The sequence below is a fragment of the Argentina silus genome, assembly GCF_951799395.1.
Source record: "Argentina silus genome assembly, chromosome: 2".
Taxonomy (NCBI): Eukaryota; Metazoa; Chordata; class Actinopteri; order Argentiniformes; family Argentinidae; genus Argentina; species Argentina silus.
Genome location: NC_139656.1, coordinates 6,902,344 through 6,930,281, shown reverse-complemented (window position 1 = coordinate 6,930,281; position 27,938 = coordinate 6,902,344). Strand labels below are relative to the sequence as shown.

General features: G+C 43.1%; 6 protein-coding genes across 6 annotated transcripts; 3 read left to right on the top strand and 3 right to left on the bottom strand.

Annotated features, from left to right (window-relative positions):
* Window positions 1–60: 60 nt before the first annotated feature.
* LOC310822970 (claudin-like protein ZF-A89) lies at window positions 61–693 on the bottom strand (the record flags this gene model as incomplete). Its single annotated transcript, XM_083695587.1, has 1 exon — window positions 61–693. One exon carries the CDS (start codon window positions 691–693, stop codon window positions 61–63), a length of 633 nt encoding a protein of 210 aa, XP_083551713.1.
* Window positions 694–2,184: 1,491 nt separating this feature from the next.
* On the top strand, window positions 2,185–2,814 carry LOC310822984 (claudin-like protein ZF-A89; the record flags this gene model as incomplete). The annotated part of the gene is made up of 1 exon (XM_083695607.1): window positions 2,185–2,814. The coding sequence occupies one exon, from the start codon at window positions 2,185–2,187 to the stop codon at window positions 2,812–2,814; it is 630 nt and encodes a 209-aa protein (XP_083551733.1).
* Window positions 2,815–4,166: 1,352 nt separating this feature from the next.
* Window positions 4,167–5,077, bottom strand: LOC310822963 (claudin-4-like). The gene has a single exon (XM_083695567.1). It carries the CDS (start codon window positions 4,888–4,890, stop codon window positions 4,255–4,257), a length of 636 nt encoding a protein of 211 aa, XP_083551693.1. The 5' UTR covers window positions 4,891–5,077; the 3' UTR covers window positions 4,167–4,254.
* A 1,277-nt stretch (window positions 5,078–6,354) lies between these two features.
* On the bottom strand, window positions 6,355–7,619 carry LOC310822958 (claudin-4-like). The gene has a single exon (XM_083695552.1). The coding sequence runs from the start codon at window positions 7,418–7,420 to the stop codon at window positions 6,782–6,784; it is 639 nt and encodes a 212-aa protein (XP_083551678.1). The 5' UTR covers window positions 7,421–7,619; the 3' UTR covers window positions 6,355–6,781.
* A 10,534-nt stretch (window positions 7,620–18,153) lies between these two features.
* On the top strand, window positions 18,154–20,288 carry LOC310822935 (claudin-4-like). The gene has a single exon (XM_083695517.1). It carries the CDS (start codon window positions 18,505–18,507, stop codon window positions 19,174–19,176), a length of 672 nt encoding a protein of 223 aa, XP_083551643.1. The 5' UTR covers window positions 18,154–18,504; the 3' UTR covers window positions 19,177–20,288.
* A 2,509-nt stretch (window positions 20,289–22,797) lies between these two features.
* cldn3c (claudin 3c) lies at window positions 22,798–25,247 on the top strand. The gene has a single exon (XM_083695541.1). The coding sequence runs from the start codon at window positions 23,031–23,033 to the stop codon at window positions 23,682–23,684; it is 654 nt and encodes a 217-aa protein (XP_083551667.1). The 5' UTR covers window positions 22,798–23,030; the 3' UTR covers window positions 23,685–25,247.
* The last annotated feature ends 2,691 nt before the right edge of the window (window positions 25,248–27,938 follow it).

Below are 27,938 nucleotides of genomic sequence, written 5' to 3'. Positions count from 1 at the left end.
AGCAATCAGTTCTCCACACCAAAACATTAGCACTGGCGGTGACTGGGACGTTTAATCTCGTCAAACGTAGGCCCCTCCACTGGCAGCGGAGCGCGGGGCGGAATATTTGGCAGAGTAACCCCTCTCCTCGCGCTTGGGGCAATGGCAGCAGAGAATCGCGCCACCGATGAGCATAAGACACGCAGAACCCCAGCCAATGAACAGCGATGAGCCCAGCTCCCTTTTCTGTGCGTCGGTGAGTATAGGGTTGTAGAAGTCCCTGATGACGGTGTTGGCGGACCAGCACACGGGGATCAGGCAGAGGATTCCACCGACTATGAAAAACACCCCGGAAGCGATGGCAACCTTGGCCTTGGCCTCTTCATCCTCGATGCAGTTGGTGCACTTTCCCCCGGCCATCGACAGCAGGATTCCGATGAGGGCCACCAAAATGGAGATGACGATCAGGGCTCTAGCGGCCTGAAGGTCCCGGGGCAGAGCAAGCATGGAATCATAGACCTTACACTGCATCTGTCCTGTGCTTTGCTTCACGCAGTTCATCCAGAGACCCTCCCAGAATACTTGCGCAGTCACGATGTTGTTGCCGACGAAAGCAGTCACCTTCCACATGGGAATCGCACAGGTGATGATGTCTCCTATCCAGCCAATGATTGCCAGGGCGACCCCCAGGATCTGGAGACCAGCGGAGGCCATAATTGTCTTAACTCAAACAAGACTCGTTTAAAAACAGAAGGAACTGTGTTTGGCAACAGTGACGCACATTGTTTTGATGAGAGTCCCACCCGCAAGTTATATACCCATCTGTCAGGGTTTGGTTACTATATGGCGCGATTGAAAGCACCCGTGAAAGTTGATTGGTAATAGACACGCCCATCAATTGCTATACATGCCAACAGTAGGCCTATCGGTCCTATTGCCGTTGCCACTTGCAAGACGTGTCAATCAACTACGTTTGATTGATACCACCTGCCACTCATTCACTGCCCGTTCATTCGTGTGTACGCGCGCGCAGGTGAATCCAGTGATTTCCAAATCACCTGCATCGCCAATCGCCTATCTCTATAGCTTTCTGTGATCTCAGTCTCTATGACACCTCATCCTCACCGGCCAGCAGCCCTGATCGACAGCTGACAGCTCATCCTAATGTACTACGTCGCGTGTGTCAACGTGCTGCGTCGCGTAGTTCCATCGACTGTGGTGTCTTGCTGTGCCACCTGACGGATCATATCAGGACAGCCTCCGTATAGCGCACAGGCCGTTGACGAACTCTCGAAAAGAAGAATTATAGTTCTGATGTTTCAGAGCTTGCATTTTCAATACATATAGACCTACAGGTTAGGCAACAGATTGATAATCATTGTATTATTATAGGCTATTCATAATGGCTACAAGTGATCCCCAGTGAAACAGAATGTAACCTACCAATATAGGCCTACTTAAAATGTGTAAATAAAGTAAGTTGATTCCTGCAAAAAGCAATTGTAGTTTATAGGCTATCGTGCAAAACATAATACAGTCTATTTTCTCTCCTTCATTGTCTTATTATTCTTCCCTGTGTCCTAACACATATTCTTGCACTGCCCTGCTCTCTGAATAAGATGAAAGGCTGTAGTTGAGCAGTCTAGTCGAGAAGAGGCTATTCTTGAAAGAACGGACGATAATGACATTCATTGGTGCATTGACTGGACGATGAAAGGAAACCATGCACCCACGAAAACTCACTTTGAATCTCCACCTTCTCATGCGAAATATCGTTGTGGCATCAATAGTTCAAGATGCTGAAAATATTTGTCGGCTAAGCCTATAATTTAAAAGGTCACGTCCGCTACGAGGGGGATTTGAAACATAAACTGAAAGTGTTTTCCAACCTATATGTGGACTTGAAATTGTTCCATGAACCGGCGAACAGTACTTATTGAAATCAAATAAGAAACTGCGGGCCACTCTTAGCAGCAGCACATTCCAGTATTTGACGCTGTGAGGGGACTGTGAGTGGGAGGACCATCCCTGAACAAGGGCAACATGATGGATGTGGATCTCTTAGTTACGGGGCCAAAGCCCACCCCGAGGATGGAGGGGGCTGAGGGGGTTCTGTATATAAAGTTATCCGGTCATAAGGCCCCATACTAGATGCTCTTTGTGGAGCAGACGGAGAGAAATAGAAAGTAGCAGCAGCGTGCAGGGATGGCATCTTTAGGGCTGCAGATTCTGGGCGTTGGGCTGGCGGTCCTCGGCTGGGTTGGTAACATCACCATCTGCATCCTGCCCATGTGGAAAGTCTCGGCGTTCATCGGCAACAACATCGTGGTGGCGCAGACCATCTGGGAGGGCCTGTGGATGTCGTGCGTGGTGCAGAGCACTGGTCAGATGCAGTGTAAGGTCTACGACTCGCTCCTAGCCTTGGCTCCAGACCTCCAAGCGGCCCGGGCCATGGTGGTCATCGCTATCCTGGTTTCCCTGTTCGGCCTCCTGCTCTCGGTTGTGGGGGGGAAATGTACCACCTGCGTCGGGGACCAGGCCGCAAAGGCCCGGGTGGCCATCACCGCGGGAGTTTTCTTCATCGTGAGTGGGGCGCTTTGTCTAGTCACGGTGTGTCTGCCTGCTAACGCCATCATAAAGGACTTCTATAACCCCTTGGTTCCAGATGTGCAGAGGAGAGAGCTGGGCGCGTCCTTGTACATCGGCTGGGGCGCGTCAGGGCTGCTGCTGATCGGGGGCGCGCTTCTGTGCTGTCAGTGCCCGTCGAACGGGGACCGCTACGGAGCGAAATACTCCGCGCCCAAGTCCACTACGTCGGGGAAAGAATTTGTATGAGATTGTTTGTTATTCGTTTGTAGAAAAACAACCATGTTTTACCATCTTAAAAATGTTCAAAGTTATGTTTAGCAACTACTATATACATATAAACAACTATATTTCATCTGAGTCACAAATTTCTCTTATAGCCTAACGTTTTTGGAGAGCCAGTTTTTAAAATGAGATGTGCGACTTGCATCGGAGTACATTTACTTTGCCGTGTTTGTCACAACAAGATAGTTATTGAATAACAGACAAACCTTTAATATTTGTATTACTGTGAATGTTCCATTGCAAACGGACACCGTGTTGTTGTTTCCTGATGTCTTTCCTCTTTGGATGTCCTTTGAGATGCAGGCTACATCACTCTCTAAATAGGCCGATATTGTTCAACAAAAGCACTTCAGAAAACGGAGGCACTTAATTTCCCATAAAGTGTTGTAATTTCATATGTAGTTTTTTTATTTTTATTATTAAACATCATTTTCGAAACTGGTTGCAAAATGTGTTGCATGGTGTGAGAATAAGCCTGTGGATTTTTCTTTCAGAACGCGGTCTTGAAGAAGAACTGGTGGAAACAAAAGCTTAATTTAGCAATGTATTTAGGCCCAGCCTAACACCCCACGTGAAATTGGCAGATGGACTTTTGTAGGCAAGATGTGCGCGCAATAAAACCGTCTCTTGGCAACATGTTTCCAAGCGCGCTCAGACGGATTGTGTGAAGTTGACTCTCGACGTTTTATTCAAGGCAGTTACTGTAAATAATTGTCACAGCACAAGGACAGTCGATTTAATCGTGGCAAACAGCCAAACGACATATAGCTCACTTGCCCAGATAAATTCCCACGAGGCAGTTTACTGAAATGACAGACCACCAACATCGCTGCTTTGATCGGGGAGAATAATGGTTCTGTTGAATAGAAATAATAGCATTTATTTTTGTTTAATTAGAATTGTCATATTCATGAAACAAACAACACAAGAGAAAAAGAAAGCTCATTATACTTTGGGAAAGCATTAGAAAGAGGGTACACTGACATACACTGATTATATTTAACAGTTGATCTTAGCAGGGGAAATTATTTTGATAATAAGTGGACATCATCTGAAATCTGTCAATAATCAACATCTGTAGAAATGCTAAACACACTGCTCAGTGCTGTATACATCAAAAACTGAATTCTGTCTGGAAAATGAACCCATTCAGTAGTCAACAATGTCTCTCTCTTATAGGAAATTATTCAGTTGAGCCGAACATCCATAGAAATGAAAGACCATAAAAATGTACAACAAGAAATGTATAGAAACCAACACTACTTCATACAGAATTGAGAGTCAATATGATCATAACGGTTCTATGTGATGTATTTCTATTATGTAGCATAACACTCTGAACCCTCTGTTCCATCCCACTGAACAAGCTACCTAACCTGCAGCTAACAGATCTAACAGCCTAACTCACACATAGTCCATGGGTGGAGAGGTGGGCCTGACAGGGGCAAATTTAACAGGTACGTAGGGCCAGTTGTCCTTGGGGGGGCAGTTCCAGCAGAGCAGCCCCCCTCCCAGCAGCTGCAGCCCTGCAGACCCCCAGCCAATGTAGAGGGCCGCACCCAGCTCTCTCCTTTGAGCCGAGGTCACCAGAGGGTTATAGAAGTCCCTGATGAGAGTGTTGGCTGACCATGACACTGGGATGATGATGAGGAGGCCGGCGATGAAGAAGATGACCCCAGCGACAATGCAGACTTTTGCCTTCGCTGCCTCGTCCTCCATGCAGTTAGTGCACTTACCCCCGATGATGGCCATCATGACCCCAAACACTCCAACAATGACAGCAATGGTGACCATGGCCCGTGATGCCTGCAGGTCCTGGGGTAAGGCCAGCATGGAGTCGTAGACCTTACACTGCATCTGGCCCGTGCTCTGGACCACACAGTTCATCCACAGGCCCTCCCAGATCACCTGGGCCGTGACGATGTTGGCCCCTACGAAGGCAGTGACTCTCCACATGGGCATGGCGCAGGTGATGATGGTGCCCAGCCAGCCGATCATGGCAAGGATGAGACCCATTATCTGGAGGCCCTGTGAAGCCATGGTTGTACTGCTGCTGCTACTACTACTGCTGTTACTGCTGCTCAGATGACAGATAGGAAGTTACTCCTGCACGGTTTACCTCTGTATGGTTATTTGGAGACGATTTGGTCAAGTCAACCTTTATCAAAGCAATGCCGTGGGTTCACTGTTTCGCACACAGACAGATTGTAGGTCGTGATGGTGTCAGTTCTCTCCCTCTCTTTCCCTCAGACTGGACTTTAGAGGCGTTTTCCTCACACCGGTACTCTTATGTGTGGAGCTGTGGGGATCTTACCATGAGAAGAGGACTGGGAAGAAAACAAGATCTTATTATATAGTTCAAACTTGGAGGGTGGGGTTTCTGTGCTCACAAACAAAAGGGGAAAGTTGACACCGGCTATCCCAGGGCCCTGTTTTTGTCCTTTGTGTTTATTGTTCCTAGTGATATAAGCTGAGGGACCTCAAGCAATGTCTCCAGCCCCCACCTGGACACATACACCTGTTAGAAATACACACACACACCCTAATGGAATGTGTCAGCAGTGTAAAGGTGGGGAGGTTAAGGTGAAGTGGGGGGATGTGTGCCAACTGTTGTGTTTGCTATCAGGGGAATATTCAGTTAAAGAGATAGTTTTATGGACTTTATTCACCCTGATTCACCCTTCACTAAATGAGTTAAACAACTCTGACAATGGATTACAGTTTCTCCTGGCCCAACTTTCAGAATAAGGAACCATGTATAAGGTTTTCTATTTCTGTTTGCAAGGTATCTCTAAACTGTCTTCACAGTGGTATCTGTGGGTTACCAGAGTGTAATGCCACAAAGGTGCAGCAGGGTGTGATGAATGCCACCACATGAGTATTTCAACCTTGAGGAAATACACCTGAATACACCTGTCTGTCCTGGAGCATTGCTGCTGTGTATCAGTTGTAACTATGGATCATTGTAAGTCTTTCAGATTTTTCAGATGCAATAATAATGACTTATAGGGCAATCATTTAAGCAATTATTACACAGCACTTGCACTTTGAACATTTCTATTGATATGCACCTTATTTTTTTTAAAGTAGTGAATATTACGTATATTGTGCCAACAGCTCTGCTATTGCCTTCTCTGATGAGCACCTGTTTTACAAATAAATTAAAAGCAATCAAATGGCCAAACAACCTCTCTCTTTACCATGCAATTTAAGCTCACAGTTTGAACAAAGACCGGTTTTGAACAATCAATCCCATGCTCCTTTGTTCTGCCACACCTAGACCTGATCTACAAGAAGAGACAATGAATCCTTCTCAAATGGTTTTAATGGCAAACTGGGGCTTTGTTCAAAATGGTTTCTCATCAAATACCCTTCTCTCCTATTTCGTTAGGTAAATACAGCAGGTGATTTGACACCTATGCAACCTTATCTTAGTCATGTGCAATTTAAACAGCACTAAATATTTATTGAGGAGTTGAATGAAATGAATGAAAATGTCAAATCAAGTGTGTATGAAAAATATTTATTTACAGTTTCACCAACATATACTGTAGCTCATACATTTAGTTTAAGAAAAGTACAATTAGATAAAATAACAACAGTAGCAAGATACAGTAAGAAACACATACATTGCTAAGATAAAAAAAAATGACACATACTTATTCACACAAAGACACAGAAAAACAGAAACAACCACACCAGCACAGGACAGGCCACAGGAACACAGTTTCTTGTTTGGGTGTGGTTCTTCTCTCCCTTCTCTCCTTCACTTCCACCAAACCTTCAATCTCAAGGCTTCAACTTCAAGTATCTTCAAACCTCATACCTTCTACATACATTTCAGCTGCACTGCTACAATTGTACTAAAGTACAGTGTCCCAATATTCATTGCATGATGTAAGCTGTTGACAGACCTCACTCTCTTCTTCACTCAGTAGTCCTTTGCAGATGGGGCTGAGGCGTCAGACCTCGCAGCTGTGTACTTAGTCGTGTAGGACACCTCATCCTTCGGGGGGCAGTTGCAGCACAGCAGACCCCCTCCAATGAGCATTAGGGCAGCAGCCCCCCATCCAATGTAGAGCGCAGCCCCCAGCTCCCTCTTCTGGGAGCTGACTAGGATTGGGTTGTAGAAGTCCCGGATTATAGTGTGGGCCGTCCAGCAGACGGGGATAAGACACAGTACACCTGCTATGATGAATGTCACCCCGGACGCCACACCCACCTTGGCCTTGGAAGCCTCGTTGTCCACGCAGTTGGTGCACTTACCCCCTGCCACGGCCAGCAGGATGGCCATGATGCCCACCACGATGGAGACGATGGTAAGGGCGCGGGCGGCCTGGAGGTCTGAGCTGAGGGCTAGCATGGAGTCGTAAACCTTACACTGCATCTGGCCTGTGCTCTGGACCACACAGTTCATCCAGATGCCGTCCCAGGAGGTCTGCGCGGTGACGATGTTGCTGCCGATGAAGGCGGTGACCTTCCACATGGGGAGGGCGCACACAATGATGACACCGATCCAGCCAACGATCCCTAGGGCCGTGCCCAGCATCTGTAGCCCAGCGGACACCATCTTGGATCTGTTAGTTTCTTGTTTGTCTATGTGTCTGTGAGAAATGTGGTTCTCTCTCTTTTGTTCCTGTCTCTTTCTCTCTCTGTGTCTTGGTGGTAAGTGTCTATTGTCTTCTCTGTGTGATGTTTCGGGTCCTTGTCTCCTTCTGTGTAATCTGAATATAGTAGATCTCGGTGCTGTGTTCCCTGCTTAAAGTCTGTTTCCCTAGTAGGGGAGGAACAGCAGCTACTTATGACCTTCTCTGACAGGGGAGGGGCCAGAGAGGATAGCATCTCACAACCAACCTGCTCTACAGGTCGTCATCCCCCACACACACACCTCTCTCTCTTTCTCTCTCACACTCTTACATTCTTTGATAAACTGAGTGATGTGATTCCATTTCAGTATTTCTAATTCTAGAGCATCATTTAAGACAAAACCTTCCCTTCTAAAACACAAAAAGAAAAATATATGACCTAACAGGTAGGAAGTGGTAATATTATACCTCTCCTCCTCCTTGCACCTCTCCCCTCCCCCTCTCTTGTTTTACCTCAGTTAGGGGTTGTCCTAGAGAGTGGCAGGTGTGTCACGCTCCTCCAAATACTAGTCCCTCAGACAAACACCTCTTAGTAACCAAATATGGTCACTTCCTCAGTGAGTCACTTATCCCATCTATGGGATGTGTGTGCCACAGTTTTAGAATTGTGAGAGGCTGATACTCAAGGAAATCAATAGGAATGTGTGGTGGTGCTTTCAGTTAAAAGTGCAAAGGGCCATAGTGCAACGTTAGGACAATATAGGCGACCTCTACAGTGGCTTTCCCTCTCACACACACACTCTCTCTCTCTCACTCGCTCTCTCTCTCTTTCTCTCTCATACACATGGACATGTGTACACCCACCCACACACACACACACACACACACACACAAAATGTACATTATATACAAAATAATCTCTTTGAAGACAGGATGAATGAGAGAGTGACTACATTGTAAGAAGAAGGAAGGCAGATCCATAAACCCTTGATCTAAATCACAGTCAAAGAACATTGTAAAATGGAGCAACCTCATTAACCTCACACATGAATGTCATCCTCATCAGCACACATGAATGTTCTCATAGGAGTAGACAGGAAGGCAGTGTATTGCCAACACAACAAGTTTCCCTGAACCCCCTCGATACTTCCCAGGAATATGTGAATAGGAACACACAGCTCTCTGCCCCGCACCACTGGATTGATTATTCCTTTGAACATTAAATCACTGATAATCATTTTATTTGACTATTCAATTGCAGCCCTGTTCTAGTCTTGACATATTTCTTGACAATCAGCTTTCATGACACTATCATTTTTTTACTCTACTTAGTCACTTTTTATTACTAGAAGGGTGTCCTGGTCATTTGTCACTAGTCTGCAGTGAGGGCCAAAGCAAGGGACAAAGCAGGACAAAGCAGGACAGGAATTGACACCACTGCCAATGGAAGATAAATGGTTGAATTTGAACCACGGCTCTGTCAGACTCCAACCACTGAGTTTTACAGAAGTGCTGAAAATTTATCTCAGTGGATCTAAAAAAAAATGCTTGTCAACTACTTCTTATTTTCGTACTTCTCACATCCTTCCATGCCCGTCCTGCCAACCATGAGCCACGTTTACCCCTGACATTTCTTATTTAACCCACTGGGTCTGAGAACTATAGACCCACAACTTCATGTCTGTGATTAATTTAGAAGTTTAGTTTCCTGCAAGAGAATAACAATGACCCATCTCGGTATGTTAATGTGTAATTGATTCCTATGCAAATCAGAGACCCTATAAAAACAAAGATATTAATTCCAAAATTACATGAACTATTATCCTTGCACTAAGATGGACTCAATTCAACTTATTGAGTGATTTGTTGATGACATTTTTGCATTTTAGCATTTAGAGTGTCATAGCAAAGGCTCTGAATCCTGATATACATGAGGTATTTCTGAGGTATTTAATACATATACTGAAATTTTCTTTGTCATTCTGGGGTATTGTGTGTGGATTGATGGCAAATTCTTTTAATTTATTTTAAATTGAGTCTATAACACAACAAAATGTGGAAAAAATGAAGGGGTCTGAATACTTTCCGAAGGCACTGTATGTCATGCACGTCATTTGGAGGTATAGCTTTGTTAATAAAGTTTCCACAAATTCAGGCAGGATACTTTAAGGCGCAGCTGTCCGTCAGATGACACACTGTGTTCACACCACATATGCAAAACACATCACATGTTCAGGGACAAGGTTTAAAAGAGCCGAGTTTTACTCCACCATGGTTAAACAGTGCCACGCTATGAGAGTATGACTTGTTGGTCATTCCACTCACCGCCCCAGCCTCCACCCGCTGTGTCGTTTTGTATTTACCTGCCTACAGGGGTTTTGATAAGTTATGGGCTCCCTGCCACATATTATTGTATTTTATGTTGTTAAGCTTCAGACGGGGAGCTATACAGAGCAGAGCCATCCAATTACGCCAAACTTAATGTATTATAATTTTTCATTAAACAATGTTCAACCGACATAAATTTCCTGACTGAATTATAAACACTCTATCAGGGGTAGTACTAAGGATGACACAGTTCTAAAAGCTTGGAGCATGAATGTTTTTGACTTTAGGGTGAGATCAGAGTCAGGCTGGGGGATGTTAAATCATAACTAGACTGTTCTTACTGTATATAATGTTTCAGATGTCTGTTTTATTCTATTATTCTATTGTCACTTTACTTTGTTGTTGTTGTTTGTTGTTGTTGTTTGTGACTGTGATTCTTTCTTGTCCCTGTGTTTCCTCTTTAGCTTTTCATAGATCGTACCCGGATTTCTTGTATTCGTCCAAATCCCCAGACTTAAATGTGGTGGTGGATGTCGCCGTTAATCCATGGCTTTTGATTGGGGTTAGGGTTAGGGTTAGGGTTAGGGTTCGGGCCAGTGACAGTTTCAGTGTATTTGTTGTCTGCGGCGACCCGGAACATGTCCCAGTCGGTGCAACCCTGGAGCATGGAATCTGATTGGTTGTTCCAACGATGAACAACTCTCGTCACTGGTGATGTTTGTTTCAGTCTCTGTCTAAATGTCGGTAATAACAGTATAGAGGCGTGATCAGATTTGCCAAATGGGGGTCAGGGTGGGTTTTATCTCAAAACGAGAGTGTAGAAATGGTTGAGTGTGTTGTTAGCATGCGTGGGGCAAAAGATGTGCTGATGAACCTAGGTAGGAATTTCAGGTTTGCCTGGTTTATGTCTCCAGCCACATTGAAAGAGGCCTCTGGATATGCCGTTTCCTGTTTGTTAAGTATCCCGTACAGTTCTTTGGATGCAATGGTAGTGTTGGATTGGGGTGGGATGTAGACAGCGGTGATGATAACAGACGAGAATTCTGGTGGTAGATAGAAGGGTATTCATTTTAACACTATGTGCTCCAGGTTGGGGGAACAGTGGGTTGTTAATGTCTCTACGTCCACACATGAGTTGTTGTTGATCGTAAAGCACACCCCTCCCCCCTTACTCTTACCTGAGTGTATTGTCCTTTATATCCCGTTGGAAAGTAATCCTCCCTTTGATGACTGTGTTCGCCATCCAAGAGACAGGGACCAGGACTAGGATTCCAGCCAGAATGAAGAATATTCCTGCAACAATCATCACTTTGGCCTTGGACCCCTCCCCTTCGATGCAGTTGGTGCACATGGCACCAGCGATGGAGACCAGGACCCTTTGGGACCCCCAGGATGATGGAGATGATGGTGATAGGCCTGGGGGCCTGCAGGTCCTGAGGTATGTACAGCATAGAATCATAGACCTTACACTGTCTCTGGCCCGTGCTCTGGGTCACACACATCTTCCACAAGCCCTCCCAGATGGTCTGGGCAGTGATGATGTTGGCTCCTATGAAAGCTGTCACCCTCCACATGGGCAAAGCACAGACCACAATGCTGATGATGAATCCTATGACCCCCAGGGCGATGCCCACGATCTCCAAACCCATCGACATGCTGGCTCTCTGGGTGTGTCTCCGACACCTGCCTTTCCTGGTGAAACGAGGATGGGACTTAACAACAAGGTTCTAGAGCAGTAGAGATTCTAAACTTCTAGAATTTGTAGAGGTTTAAATCTAGCCAAAATTCTTGTTGTCATCCTCCAAATGGGCAAAGCACATACAACAATGATGATGATTAATCCTATGACCCCCCCCCCCCCCCCAGGGCGATACCCACAATCTCTATAACCATCAACATGCTCGTGTACTGAAGGAGACGTTCTCTGTACCAGCTGCTCTGAAGGGGATGTCAAGAGTCACATTTTGAGGTTGAGAAAAACACAATGTTAATGGAAAGTAGTCATTAAGGTCACTCCACCAAACCATGTCTGCTATACTTAGAAAACAACATACCTCTAAGACACAGTGACACTCTGTGTTGTTGTTTAGTGTCTTTGACCACAGGTTACCTGTGAGAATGAGCTGGTTGACAAACCTGTGGGTCTCCCACCTCTAGGTCTACTGTCAGTCTACATTCCTGCCCCGGTGCATTCCAAGTTACACACATATGGAATCCACTCACAGGTAGTAGCATGGGTGCCTGTCTGTTTCTGCTTTACAGGTTTTCTCGTTTGCTTGAGCACATGAAACAGAATTAAACTTTTCAAAACAGTTAACACGTTTGCCAAAACACCACATTTATTTAGCAAAATGCACTACAACTCTCAAAACTCGTCACAACAGCAAATCAGTGTATCAAAACAGTATAATTTGTTAATTTATGAAGAATTCATTCAATCATTAATTTCATAATGGCTGAAATAGTAACTATAACCATCAGTATGTATTGTGCAGGTTGGCCAACTTTTAATTAAAAAACAAAGGTACAAAATAATTTAATGTTGTAAGCTATACTATAGATATATATTGTACTATTTCTTTTTTTTAGTTCTGCTTCTGTTCGAGAGAATATGAATGCTTACTATAAATATAAATCTAATTAATCAAAAATCTTCATAAAGTAGCAGATATTGCATAACTGATGTCAGTTGAACTGTTGAGCAGTGAGAGTTCTGGAGTAGAGATTCACTATGATAGAGAGAGAGCTACAGTATATGCTGAAATGAACTAATTATTACACACTTACTCAATAGATGTTTGTATCTTATGTAGAGTTGTGTTAACTGTTTTTCAAAAAGGTGCTTAACATTTGCATTTTTGTGTAAGCAATTAGAAATAACTAACTGTTTTGCTAAAAATGTACGTATGTATGTTATTGTGGTGGGCATGTTAACTATAGTTTCATACAAATGGTTTAAGCAAACAAGAGAAACTATAACCAAGCTTGTTGTCTTGCCAGACAGGAAGGCATGGCAATATTTAGTGAGTCAGGGGCCTCCATATTGCTTGTGCTAAAAGGTGCAAAAAAAAATCTTCCTGTAATATTTAAAATAGACACTGTAGAGTATTCATGCATGCGTGCATGCGTGCATGTCTGTTTGATGTTATTCAAAGCGTGCACTGCCAACCATCAGCCAATCAGTTTACTGTATAATTGAATGCCACCCAATTAGCAGTATTGCTTTGTTATGTGTTCCTTTAAGCAGAATTACAGCGAAGAGGAATTTGACACTGAGAGCACTGATGAGTACAAATGAGAAAGAGAGAGAGTGTGTTCTTTGTGTGTCATTGGTGTGTTTTAAGGCCAAACTGTGGCCAGACTGTAAGAACAGAACAGACTGATGTGTTGTTCAGAAGAGTTCACAGGAAACTGTTGCAGAGGTAGTGGGAGTGTAGTGTGGGAGGAAGAGAAGAGGGGGTGGTGGTCGTGGTGGTAATGGGGGGTGTCTGTAATGTATGGCCTCCCTGACACCTCTGGATTGGTTATGCAACTTCCAACTCTAAACCTCCCACTCTAACTCCAACATAAGGACGAGCTCTGAAGTCATACAAATATATAAAATATAGTAGGCTTGTCCTGATGTAGAAAATGAAGAAGGGCTACAGGATCTGGGTGTTGGATGGAACAAAAACAAATTATCTCACATTGGAATAACACCTGATGTGTGAAAAACACCAGATGTGTGAATTTCTGAACTTGACATCCAATTTGTATTTACACCACGTTTGCGGCTGTTATCCATGGTAACAAAGACATGACTTGGACACGGGTTATGCTTACAGAGTTCCCTATACACAGATAAAGGCTCTGGGTGGTTTTCGAAACGTGTCATCATTCAGTGTTCGAAGGTCTTTTCAGCTCGCTGTTCAGGAGTCCATAAATCGCATAGGGCCATTCAAACTTAAGGACATGTACCCAGCTGAATACAACATGGCTGTGGCACTGTAGCGACGCCAACCCGTAACTTATTGTAGGTGCGTCTGGTGCCTGCCTGTGCAACCACCGCTCAAATTGGTGATGGTGAGTGAATGAGAACGAATAGATAATACAAAAGATTTTACACCAAATTGACACAGTTTAAATTGGCTTTCTGTATAATTCAAAGTTCAACAAGTTATTTGCCGCCGACATTCACATTTTGCCTTTATCATTCTTCGAAATACTGCGGGCAGAATCAGTTTCGTTTGATTTAATTGGCCACTCATCTGGCCACTCCCTGGTCAGGACAAAGGATGCCCTCTGCACTCTCACATGTCCGGTGAAGCATGTGAGAAATCCAGCGGAATGTCGCCGTAATCCCTCTGCCAACTGAAACTCGTTCGTCATTCGTGTGAGGGAGGTCAGACTGAAACTCCAAACTCCCTGAAATGTCACTGGGAGCACTGTAGTAGGAGTGTTGAAGTTCTCTCAGAGCTTATGATGGCTGCTTGAGAGGTGTTGGATTTCCTAGGGCTCAGACTCCTCTCCTGAAACTGATTGTATGGAATGCATCATTTCAACACTATTCATGGCGCTGGTCTTTAGTGGGATGAAGGTTTGTCAAGAGTTTGGGTGTTTTTTAAGTAACACATTCATTTTAGGCCTGTACATGTTGCTGGTGCAAAGCCTTACTTTTACCTCAGGCCTTCACAAATCTCTTTTTTACTTTTATATATCATAACTTACCTACTTAGGCCTATAACAGCAATAGTCAAACAATGCAGGCTACAGAATAACAGCACTAATGGAACAAGTCCTCTATTTTTCACAAGTACTAGGGGCTTACCTGTACTTATTTATTGAAAAGTATTGATCTAAAGCCATTTTCTCATTTCAACAATATTGATTGATGATATTGACCATAAGGTGTGCTTTGGCTGATAATAGGCGATTGTATCCTTCCTCAAACACATATTTATTATAATAAATTATGATTTGCAAATGTTATCTTATCGCGGCTTTTACATGATTAGTTGGTTGAGTAGCCCTATTAGACTGATACTGAAATGTGTTGTGTGATAACATGTATGAGTAAATAAGATAACCGTCTACTACATCTGTTTCCCTTTGTGGCTGCCAGCATTAGCATGCACGCGCACACACACACACACACACACACACACACACACAAATAAAAAACTGAAATCACATTTACATAAGTATTCAGACCCTTTACTCCTTTACCCTTTACTTTGTTGAAGCACCTTTGGCAGCGATTACAGCCTCAAGTCTTTTTGGGTATGACGCTACAAGCTTGGCACACCTGTATTTGGGGAGTTTCTCTATTCTTCTCTGCAGAACCTCTCAAGCTCTGTCAGGTTGGATGGGGAGCGTCGGTGCACAGCTATTTTCAGGTCTCTCCAGAGATATTTGTTCGGGTTCAAGGATCTCTCTGTACTTTGCTCCGTTCATCTTTCCCTCAATCCTGGCTATTCTCCCAGTCCCTGCCGCTGAAAAACATCCCCACAGCATGATACTGCCACCACCATGCTTCACCGTAGGGATGGTATTGGCCAGGTGATGAGTGGTGCCTGGTTTCCTCCAGACGTGACGCTTGGCATTCAGGCCAAAGAGTTCAATCTTGGTTTCATCAGACCAGAGAATCTTGTTTCTCATGGTCTGAGAGTCCTTTAGGTGCCTTTTGGCAAACTCCAAGCAAGAGAGAGACACTGGAGAGACCTGAAAACAGCTGTGCAGCATCATGCTGTGGGGATGTTTTTCAGCGGCAGGGACTGGGAGAATAGCCAGGATTGAGGAAAAGATGAACGGAGCAAAGTACAGAGAGATCCTTGATGAAAACCAGCTCCAGAGCGCTCAGGACCTCAGACTGGGGTGAAGGTTCACCTTCCAACAAGACAATGACCCTAAGCACACAGCCAAGACAATGCAGGAGTGGCTTCATGACAAGTCTCTGAATGTCCTTGAGTGGCCCAGCCAGAGCCAGGACTTGAACCCGAACAAATATCTCTGGAGAGACCTGAAAATAGCTGTGCACCGACGCTCCCCATCCAACCTGACAGAGCTTGAGAGGTTCTACAAAGAAGAATAGAGAAACTCCCCAAATACAGGTGTGCCAAGCTTGTAGCGTCATACCCAAAAAGACTTGAGGCTGTAATCGCTGCCAAAGGTGCTTCAACAAAGTAAAGGGTAAAGGAGTAAAGGGTCTGAATACTTATGTAAATGTGATTTCAGTTTTTTATTTTTAATAAATTAGCAAACATTTCTAAACCTTCTTTTGGCTTTGTCATTATGGGGTATTGTGTGTATATTGATGAGGGGAAAAAATTAATTTAATCAATTTTAGAATAAGGCTGTAACATAACAAAATGTGGAAAAAGTGAAGGGGTCTGAATACTTTCCGAATGCACTGTGTGTGTGTGTGTGTGTGTGTGTGTGTGTGTGTGTGTGTGTGTGTGTGTTCCATCTTATTATTATGTGTCTATAAGTCAGTACTTAAAGATATGCCACAGGATTTTAATATATTTTCAGTCACTAGTTCTAAAACGAGGTACCCAAAATAGAAACAATTGTCAAGAAATTACCTGATTACCAAAAGCTTATTTTGCTAAAGTTTGTTGGCCTTAAACTAAGGACCTCTAATGAGAAGACATCAGTTAACATTATATCATTAACCATAAGGTCAACCCTTCAGCCAAAATTTGAAGATTTAGCAGCAAAAATCCTGTAGCATCTTTTTAAGTGTGTCTGTTCTAGGCTAGAGCCAAACATTATGTTATTTCTGCTCTGGGTATCAGGCTAACTGGCTACCATATGGAGCTGTGATAATTCATTTCTGCTGTTCATTTGGCTGACCCAGTGTTAATGCCTAATGCTTGCCTAAGCATTAGTATAAACACACAAGTCTTGACTCTGACAGAAACACATTTGTTTATACACAGCAGTCTTGACCTTGATAAAAACGTAGCCGTACATGGTTATCAGCCAATCTATGGGAATATAAAACAGGAAGCTTTGCTTAGAACAACACCACCATTGTTATCAGCAAATTGTCTCCATGAGAGTCAACACTTTAGGACTGGATGTTGCTCAATTGTTGGTTTGTACAAAACCCTTTTAGTTATTCATTACATTATTATTCACATACATGCTTTTTGGACCATCTCTAAATATTGTGTCAAGAGATGTTTAACCAGAGATACAAATGATGAATGTTCAGAAAGATTTTTTGTATATAATCTCATATGTTTCTAACAAGCGTTGTGCTTATATTATACATTCCTTATATGATATTATTATTTATCACAGTTAGTCATTCACCATAAAGTACAGTATAACATTTACACACATGACCCAGTAAAGATGTTCCAATTCACTCTATGTTTAGCAGTTGTTTAACCACGTTATTGACAGTAATAAAAAAGGGTCTCTCATTTCTCCTGCCTATAAACATTGTGCTGTGTCTCTGTCCAGCTCCTTGTGCTTTGCTCTAACCAGTTTTAATAGGATTTCTAAGCTAAGGTAAATATGTTTTTCCATACAGCCTCAGTATCACCCTGTACATGAGGGCTTTTAATGGGGTTTCAGTCTAAGTCTGTAGAAAAACACAGTAGAGAAGGAAGTGAATTTGATGTAATGAATTAGATGTACAGTAAAGTGAACAAACATAACGTGAAGACATACAGTCACCGGAGGTTTAGGTTGCATGAGATAACTTTAGAAAGTTATGTTCTTTTTCTTTTACCTTCATCTTGTTTGAAAAATGTTGTGGGGTTAAAAGTGAGGGGTAACTCTGAAATTACAAGATAGATTAATTAAACATGACAGACTCTGTCTCTCTCTCTCTCTCTCTCTCTCTCTCTCTCTCTCTCTCTCTCTCTCTTACTATTGTATGACTGTATGGAAAGTAAAAAATGTAAAGCAGAGATGCAGTCATGTGGAAACATAAGAACAAATGTTCACAGAAACGTATAAAGTGAAAAGAGTGTTGTGCAATGACTCAAAAATCACAGTAACTTCACACAGACACACGCGCGCAATCACTCACATCACTCACAGCTTTGTTTCAGAGTTCCTTCCTCCCGCCCAGGTTACCCATCAACCATATAACAAGCCCTGCCTTAGCCACTTATTACCTATCAACTCCAATAAACAAGACAGAGCCAGCACTACTATGGGCAAAAGGCTAGACCATAAAACCATTCCCTCTTACGAGACGAAACGCACACATATACACACAAACCCAGTGCACACACACACACCATTGTGGTTAACATAGCCAATGCCCAGGACACACCTGATTGGCTCATTTTGAGGTGTGATGTCATCCCTTAGGTGGGTCTGACCACTGCGCAATAAAATACATAAAGATAAGAGTGGACGTCTCCTTAACAGGCAGAGAGAACCGGATATCTATACCTGTACGCAAACACACCGATAGAGAAAGAAGCCTTCCTTTTGGATTCTAAAACTGTGAAGTGAGCTGCCAAATGACTGCACTGGAAGCAAGTGACCAAGAGAAGCAAGAGTGATAAAGTAAAGTGGGAGAGACTGAGAGAGAAGAACGACAGAGCATTAAGAGACTGTGGGGAGATAAAGGGGAAAGAGAAAGGAGTGAGAGCTTGAGATAGGTGGGAAAAAAGAAGAGGAAGGGTTGAAAGTGAGGCAAAGGAGTGAGAGACTGAAAGAAGAGCAAGGAGAGGAAGTGAGAGACGTAAGAGAAAGAGGCTTGCTATCCTCGTTGACCCAGTGAGTGTGTGTGATGGTGTCCTTGGCTCTGGAGTTGGTTGGTGTGATTCTGTCGGTGCTGGGCTGGATCCTGAGTGTGGTCAGCTGTTCCTTGCCCATGTGGAGAGTCTCAGCCTTCATAGGAGCCAACATTGTCACTGCCCAGGTCTACTGGGAGGGCCTGTGGATGAGCTGTGTGGTCCAGAGCACGGGCCAGATGCAGTGTAAGGTCTACGACTCCATGCTGGCCTTACCCCAGGACCTGCAGGCCGCCAGGGCTATGTGTGTGGTCTCCATTATCGTGGGGGTTCTGGCTCTCCTCATCTCCACAGTGGGGGCCAAGTGCACCAACTGTATTGAAGAGGAGGGGGTGAAGGCAAAGGTGATGGCGTCAGCCGGTGGTGCATTTATTCTGGCTGCTCTGGCTCAGCTGGTCCCTGTGTCCTGGTCGGCCCACTCCATCATCATTGAGTTCTATAGCCCCCTCATCCCTTCAGCCCAGAAGATGGAGATTGGGGCAGCTCTATATTTAGGGTGGGCCGCGGCTGCATTGCTGTTGGTGGGGGGATCCATCCTCTGCTGCAGCTGCCCTCCCCAGGCGGAGAAATCCATCAGGTACACATTACCCCCTCAGAGCCGGATGGCGTATTCCGCTGCTCCGAGGTCGGCAGCCCCAAGCTCCTACAACAGGAGAGACTACGTTTGAGAATGGGGGTGTTGAGAAGAAGGGGGATGTCTACTGTATTGGTGTACATGTGGGCTAATGGGTATGGGCTTGTTATACTATATGAGAATGTAGTATAATGTTTCTATATTTGAAAATATCAGAGGAATAGGATAACTGAGGTGACTCTGAAAGCTCTGAATCAAGTTTACTATTATTCCTCTGAGACTGAGAAAAAGGCCTTGAATAATTGTATACTGGACAAATGATTTATTTTTAAACCTCTGGTCCAATTTACATTTGGTAGTCACTCGTAATTGAGCAGGAGTCGAGGATTTGTGCCCGTGGCTCTTACTATTATTTGAAAAAGTATTGGTCATATCATTATGAAATTTCAATATATCTAATTATGTTTTAGCGCAAGTTGTATAATGAGATGGTGTTGCCCGAACTAACTGTTTATATGATATTTATTGGAACTTTTTCAGTGTGTAATCCTCATTTGTAACTGTTTGATCAACTCAAACATGTCTCTTTCCCAAGGTTTGTGCAGTAAATTACTGTAAAAAAATTGAGATTCGGTTTGTATTGTAAATCAGAGATAGAATTCAACAGACGCTTGTTTTATATAGTAAATGACTGTTCATTTTTATTTTCTCTAAGGGGGAAATTGGTTTAGTGTCAGAATCATCAATAAAACAGACATTTCAAATGTACTGTATAGAACAATGCAGATACACAAAAGATACATTGTACTCTGCACAGGATTTGTGGGGCTCAACCAAACATTAAGGTCAAAATGGTGTTGCAGTATCCATGAGACGTGAAGTGAAAAGTGCCTCGGTAGCAATAACTGACTTCCTTGTCACTTCAAAAAGGACATACAATCTTTACCTCTGTACATGCATGAAAGCATCTGAATAACAATCATATCCACAGAAGGTTTGAACTTTGATATCATTTCTACTTTTGTTGTTGTAATATGTTATCTATTTACTTGTGGTAAACATACGATAGCCAATAGGCTCTGTTTATCTTCGAACCTTTTGATGATACAAACTTTCAATCAACTGACCCCTGTTAGCTGAAAATATTGTGTTTACAATATGATAAATGAAATCCATGTATATAATAAAAGTTTTATACTCTCCACAGTAAAACGACAAGTGTTTACTTCATTGTTTAATGACTGACTTACTCAACATTTCTGTATATTGCTAAACAGAAAGAGGGGGTTAGGGAGGGATAATTGAAATGTCTATAAAACATGTTTGAGATGAGAACTTGGCATGGGAAAGGAGGGATCTACCCTTCAGAGTAAACAACACTGATAGGAGTACTTGGATGGCTGGGGATTGGCTGACTAAACACATTCCCAGGGTTTCAGTTTCACTGCTGTTTACCCAAGTTTTGTATCACTGCACTGTCAGTATCACTGTTTATCAAAAATGTCATCACAGCATAGTGAGATCTGTAATCTATATTATTTTTCTTATAAGGCTGTTATTTTACATACAGTATGTATAAAGAAATAAGGGAATTGAGGCGTGAGTACCAGGGAATGCTGCGCTATCATTCTTGATAACCAGTCCATTATACTCAAGCATCGTACTATGACTATCATCAGTTCCACAGCACATGTGCCATGCATAGCTAGAAAACAGAAAACAGTTTCAGTGGTGAGCAGGTTTCGGTGATCATAATGTATTTTGCTGGAACAGACATTCATAAACATGCATGATGAAGAAAACACAATAAAAAGTGGAAGTCAGAGGAAAGTTCCCAGTTCACACTGGTGTAAACCCTCCATCCACACGACACTCATTGACTGTGACTCAGCGTGTCTTGCTGTCTCAGGGACTGGCTGGTGTCGATACTGATGCCTGCTTATTTGAATAGTCAAACACATCCTCTGTGGTTTGGCAGGTGTGTAGGCAGGCAGAGGGTTCAGTGGAGAAACCTGTCAGTGCTGTAGGTGATTATCACATGTGACCTACTTAACTTGACCAGGTTGACCAGGTATAGGTTATCATCCATGGCAATCAGAATTTGTGAGGCATGTTAGTAGTTATTTGGGGGAAAACGTTTAAGTGAATGAGGGATGCCACTCTGTTGTTGTTATTGTTGTTGTTATTGTTGCTGTTGCCTTTGTACTTGTTATTCAAGTGATTTAATTAACCAATCAACACAAATAACCCTAAACATACCAGACTCAGATGTAGAGGATGAATAGCATTCCCTCCTTTTGTTACAGGTTTGTATGTGTAAATGTAGCGATCTCAATGTTGTTGTAATTTGTCTATAAGCTATCCCCCTAGGACTTATAAATATCAGCAACTAAATGTGGGTCCCAGAGTGAGAGTTCAGTTTCCTCAGGTTTGTGTATTTATGTGTTTGTGTGTTTGTGTGTTTGTGTGCGTGTAAGTGAATGTAGGAGGATGCAGAACCCTCCATGTAATGGGAGAGTGGATCTAACCGATACTAAGATGAGTAAATAGTGTGTGTGTGTGTGTGTGTGTGTGTGTGTGTGTGTGTGTGTGTGTGTGTGTGTGTGTGTGTGTGTGCGTGTATGTGTGTGTGTGTGTGTGTGTGTGTGTGTGTGTGTGTGTGTGTGTGTGTGTGTGTGTGTGTGTGCTAAGGGTGTCTAGAGGATATGGGCTGCCTCTGAGCATATTTACTCTGGGAGCAGTTTATACAGGTTTGAAAGTATTTGTGAATGTTTTCCAACACAATATCTCTTTTGTAGGATCTGTCACAGAAACCTGAGTGACTCTGTGGTACCAGGATGTAGATCAACCTCAGTAGCAGAGCCATTCTGAAAGGGTCATATTCCTTCTATATATTTTGTGAGCCCTCATGGTCATTACCTGAGTTTCACTGAGACAGCTCGTCCATTATGTGTGTGTGTTTGTGTGTGTGTATGTGTGTGTGTGTGTGTGTGTGTGTGTGTGTGTGTGTGTGTGTGTGTGTGTGTGTGTGTGTGTGTGTGTGTGTGTGTGTGTGTGTGTGTGTGTGTGTTTCCAAGTCAGTCTTAAATCCTGAAGTAGCCACAGGCCCAACCACTCAGGGAGGACAACAAACTCTGTGGACCGCATCACAATGACTGGCTATTATTCCTTCTTTTTGTCTCTATGTTTTCCTAAACGGAGGAGTTGCGGAGGGGGGTGGACAGTTCACTGCATATGTAGGCTGTGTTTGTTTTCAAATCAACAGTAAGCCCTCCCGCCTCATCACTATTTGTGTGACATATTCAAACCATTAGAAGACAATTGGATGTTAGATTTGTGCTTCAGGTGATATACCCCACTCTTAATGTGTAATTAAACATTGAACTCATTAATACACTAAATGTACATGGTGCAGCATTCTTCAAGCCTGTTCCCAAAACACCTCAGAGAGTCAAAATAAGTAGTACAGGGTACATTTTCATGCACTGTCTGTGTGTGTTCCTGGAAGGCACAGTGAAGAGGGAGTCATCTTACAGGTGAAACCAGCTGCATCCCTCCTCCCATCCCCTCCCCCGTGCCTCTCCTCCTAAGTAGCCACTGTGGGCCGGTGTTGTTTTTGACATCATCAACAGGGGACTCCTCCCTTCTCACTGGCCTCCCCAGGGGTATAAAGGATCTCTGTTTCCGTGGCAGCATCACTTAGAGACACCACACACTGATACAGCTCATAAGACATCACAAGGAAGAACACAGCAAGGAACAAAAAACCTCTGGGAGAGTAGAGCTCAAGATTTGGCACACAATCTGCTGTTCAAGAATTTTGGCTAGATTTAAACCTCTACAAATTCTAGAAGTTTAGAATCTCTACTGCTCTAGAACCTTGTTGTTAAGTCCCATCCTCGTTTCACCAGGAAAGGCAGGTGTCGGAGACACACCCAGGGAGCCAGCATGTCGATGGGTTTGGAGATCGTGGGCATCGCCCTGGGGGTCATAGGATTCATCATTAGCATTGTGGTCTGTGCTTTGCCCATGTGGAGGGTGACAGCTTTCATAGGAGCCAACATCATCACTGCCCAGACCATCTGGGATGGCCTGTGGATGACCTGTGTCGTCCAGAGCACGGGCCAGATGCAGTGTAAGGTCTACGACTCCATGCTGGCCTTACCCCAGGACCTGCAGGCTGCCAGGGCTATGACCATCGTCTCCATCATCCTGGGGGTCCTGGGGGTGCTGGTCTCCATAGTCGGGGCCAAGTGCACCAACTGCATCGAGGACGAGGCTGCCAAGGCCAAAGTGATGATCATCGCTGGGATATTCTTCATCCTGGCCGGAATCCTGGTCCTCATCCCTGTCTCTTGGACGGCTAGCTCAGTCATCAGGGACTTCTACAACCCCGTCTTGATCAACGCCCAGAGGAGGGAGCTTGGGGCTTCGGTCTATATCGGATGGGGGGCCGCAGCCCTGCTTCTGATTGGGGGGGCCTTGCTGTGCAGCTCCTGCCCTCCCAGGGAAACGAAGTACAAGCCCCCCCGCATGGCCTACTCTGCCCCTCGCAGCACAAGCGGGGCCGCAGGTGGCTATGACAGAAAGGACTATGTCTGACAGAAAGCCTGCCTCACCCACCAGCTTGAAATAAGGTATAGAAAAAAAGTGGAGGGGGGAAGAGGGGAAAATTATAGTGAGAGGAAAGGTCTCTCTCATGTGCAGTTTTGTATCAGTTTGTTTGTTGTCTGAGAAGAAAACCAGGAGGAGAAACTCCTCAAAGACTCCGAGATGAAGGGATGCATGTTACTGTTACTGCTGGGCTTCTCCTTAGTTGTGCATTTCCATTCAGTTTCAATATTGTTGTTGAGAAAAAAGCTTTCACTGAAACTTTCAGTTAAAATACTGCATTGTGTGTTGCTAACAAAGACAAGGAGGAACTAGCTCTCTTTTTGCATGGATTTGGTTATGTGATTCTGTGATTCTGTGTGTGTGTGTGTATGTGTGTGTGTGTGTGTGTGTGTGTGTGTGTGTGTGTGTGTGTGTGTGTGTGTGTGTATGTGTGTGTATGTGTGTGTGTGTGTGTGTGTGTGTGTGTGTGTGTGTGTGTGTGTGTGCATGTGTCTTTTGCATGCATTTGGTTATTAGAGATTCTGTCAGGACAGAAACTGAAGATGGGTCCATGATACGGCCTCAGGTCACATCATAGATACCTTCCTCCTCACAGTTTCGTTGTTCCATTCTTTAGGTGTGTGTTTGTGTGTACATTCTCACGATGGTAACATAAACTTAAGTAGACTTTTTGAAAATATGCTTCAATGTGTTGCTGTATTCTTCTATATTTTCCTGTAAAATGTGTACAAATATTTGTGTATTGTAATTCGTAATGGGTTATGACTTTTCCCATTGTGTCCCATTTCCCATTTTTCCGAGTGCTGTGTGTGTAAAATCAATATTGTAAGGAAGAGAGCTATTAAAGGAGGACAATAGTCTGACTAATGTATGGAGTCTTCTGTTTGGCAAACAAAGGAGCCAAAGGACCTGTTTGGTGAGGAGTGGTAATCATAGGAGCACAGCACCTAAGCACATAGCACCTGTGTGTGTGTGTGTGTGTGTGTGTGTGTGTGTGTGTGTGTGTGTGTGTGTGTGTGTGTGTGTGTGTGTGTGTGTGTGTGTGTGTGTGTGTGTGTGTGTGTGTGTATGCAGAGTGAGGCTTTATATCCTCACACACAAACTGTACGGGCTCTCAATTGTTTAGCTTTGTTTTGCAAAAACATTGCTTCTTTGGAAACACACTGGATTGCTTGCTAGCTCTGTTCTCTGGGAGAATGGTTGAGTCAGCAGGCTTACACCTGTGTGATCCTTACTGTCAAGGACACTTAACCGTGCCTCTCCTTATCCATGCTACACCAAGCATGACTTGTCTAGACCTAACTGATATCTTCAGTTGTTGAATTTAGTTGCAAATGCTTCTCTCAGTTCAAGCTATTTCTTAGACTCAAAAGTGCCTTGTTGAGTAACACCTTGTGGAAGGTGTGCTCCAGAAGTGATTTTGTAAACAGCCATGTTTTTTTTTTAAGAGAAAGGCTCAAATAAAAAATGTAAGTTTCTAAATGTACTGTATTGGTTTAAATATTTCAACTGTACTCTATGTTTCAATAAAGGTGAATTATAACAAATATCTATTGCCGTACAGCAGTTGTCTTCTTCACATTTAGTTTATTTTCTGTTATTGTGAAGTCTTATCTCACTCTTGCACAGAAACTATCCTCCATCCACCAACAAAGTGGCACAGTTGCCAACGTGGACTAGCCAAAGATTGTTTAATTTCAGTAGTGTTATGTTCCATTACATATTGAATATGTGGTACAGTATGTTCTACTGTATGTTGCTGAAATGAGGCTATGAGTTCAGTAGTTTAGTCTACGAATAAGGGTTTGGGTTATTAGAGCATAAAGACAATCCAGAACCGTGTCCTACTTGGTGAAATCAGGATGTGTGTTATACAGAGTGTACCTGTTCAGGTCTGTCCTAGCTTTGATTTGATAAGCTAGGGCAATAAAGACCAGTAGTGCCCCACTAAGCAAACTAGGCTATTGTGAAATGTGAAAAAGATTGCATGAAAGGTCGGGTCAGGAAGAATACACACCACACACACACACACGCACACACACACACACACACACACACACACACACACACACACACACACACACACACACACACACACACACACCTAATTTATTAAATGTCTTGTAACACCCCCAGAATAAACCCTGATATAATGGCAAACACTAGTCCTAATATCCTGCAGTTTTTCTCGATTTCTTGAGCACATTTCTTGAAACAGTATTAAACTTTTCAAGACACGTTCCCCTAAACACATTTACCAAAACACCACATTTCCTTTGCTAAATGCACTATAGCTCAAAATGTAGTCACAAAAGCAAATCAGTGCATCAAAACAATATTCACTGAGCAGAAAAACGTAGTTCATGGTAGTACTGCGCCTGTACAGAGAATATGATTACCTACTATAAATATAAATTAAATTAAATTAAATAATCTAAAATATTCAGAATCAAGTGGGTAGTTACAACAACAAAAATTGCATTACTGTAGAACACAAAGTGTCAAATAAAAATATTTACAGGAATCTATTCTCTTTGCAACCATCATGCAGTCAACTTTTATTAGTTGGAATCTGTATCTGAAAGGCAGATTGATACTGACATTACTACCTGACAAATCAAATGACAAAAAAGGGGAACAATGAGCTGTGAGAGGAAGAAGATACAGCAGCAGGAGGAAGGAGAGAGAGAATGGCATGGTAGTGAAATCAAAGAGGAACTTAGAGCATATGGACAGGAGAGGATGACTAGACAAATTCATGACATGACTAAAATTAAATATAAACCAAATGGTAAAACGGGAAAGAGAGAGGCACATATATATTGAACCCTTAGATGTTACTGATCCCACAGCATTTGAAGGAAAAGGAAAAGGTCATCCAGATTTGACATGTGGCAAAATTCACATAAACAAGATGATGAACAGACAGCAAAGTCCAAGAGACAACTGATAGGGACACCTATCTAATAATCCCAAGGACCCACCTTCACCACAGGCTATCAAAGATTCTTTAACCTATATTGACTTTTTTGCATCAGTGTGAGATAACTCATATTGGCTATCTGATCAAAACAACTCAGATGACACTTCTTATGATTGTAAATAGCTGTAGTATCGATTATATCATCATCAGTTGAAGGACATACTGTATGGTACATAAGCTTGGACATAGTAGTAGTTCTGACTGCATTTGGTCAATATCTGAGAGGAATGTAAGGAGGGACAAGGACGTTTACAGCAGCTGAAGCTCAAAAGGTCTCAATAAAGATGTCCAGATAGAGACCTTTATTAGTCATATCTGTCTAAAACACAAACTGCTTACACAGATATCATGTCCTACAAAAAACTGATTCACCTGCAACATAGACACACACAACTCAGTGTGACGGTTGTCTTTCTGGACTGAATTTACAGCAAGATAACACTTGTTTGGAAGAAAATCTCAGGGCTGGTGTCACGGACATGGTTGAATTGTACTTTATTCCATTCAGAATAACCAAATGTCAATGTAGTTGTTATGCAAGGCCAGGTCTTTGACTGAGACAGGCCTTATGTGTGTGATGATAATGTGTTATTGTGTTCTGATGAAACTTTTTGCCCTTAGCAGGAATCAATGGTCCTCTGAGTGCTGTAATCCTAATTGAGATGTGAAAATTGGAGTAGCTGTCCCTAACTTCCAACAGTCTGCTCTAATCATGACTGGTTCATCATCAAGACACTGCACGCAACATGGGGCCGGGCACTAAGGCTGTTGTATGAAGATTCTCAAGCCTCAGACCAGGGTTGGGGTCAATCGATTTGAATTCAGTCAATTCCGTGATTTAAATTTAATTTAAAATTCAAATGGAAAAACATTTTAAGTACCCCCAACCCTGCCTCAGACCAACATAGAGTAGGTAAGCTGTTCTGCTGTTGTGTGAAGATTCTCACAAAATCAAACTCTGAATAAGTTAACATTATGGAACAAGCCCTGCAATCTATACAATAGTCAATCAATCAAGTTTATTTGTGCAGTGCTTTTTACATAGACAAATGTCACAAAGTGCTTCACAACAAAATAACACTAAACTATTGTTTTTACGAGAAAAATATAGGGCAAGAAGGCAAGAAAAAACTCCCTCAGAGGAAGAAACCTTGAGAGGAACCAGACTCCAAGGGGACCATTCCTCCTCTGGCTGATTGCTGAAGAGTAAACTAATGTGGAATGTGGAATGTGGAATGTGGAATGTGGTGTGGTACAAG

What these genes read in the sequence shown, in the direction of transcription:
- LOC310822963 (XM_083695567.1), bottom strand. Translation starts at nt 4,890, where the DNA reads ATGGCTTCACAGGGCCTCCAGATAATGGGTCTCATCCTTGCCATGATC.
- LOC310822958 (XM_083695552.1), bottom strand. Translation starts at nt 7,420, where the DNA reads ATGGTGTCCGCTGGGCTACAGATGCTGGGCACGGCCCTAGGGATCGTT.
- LOC310822935 (XM_083695517.1), top strand. Translation starts at nt 18,505, where the DNA reads ATGGTGTCCTTGGCTCTGGAGTTGGTTGGTGTGATTCTGTCGGTGCTG.
- cldn3c (XM_083695541.1), top strand. Translation starts at nt 23,031, where the DNA reads ATGTCGATGGGTTTGGAGATCGTGGGCATCGCCCTGGGGGTCATAGGA.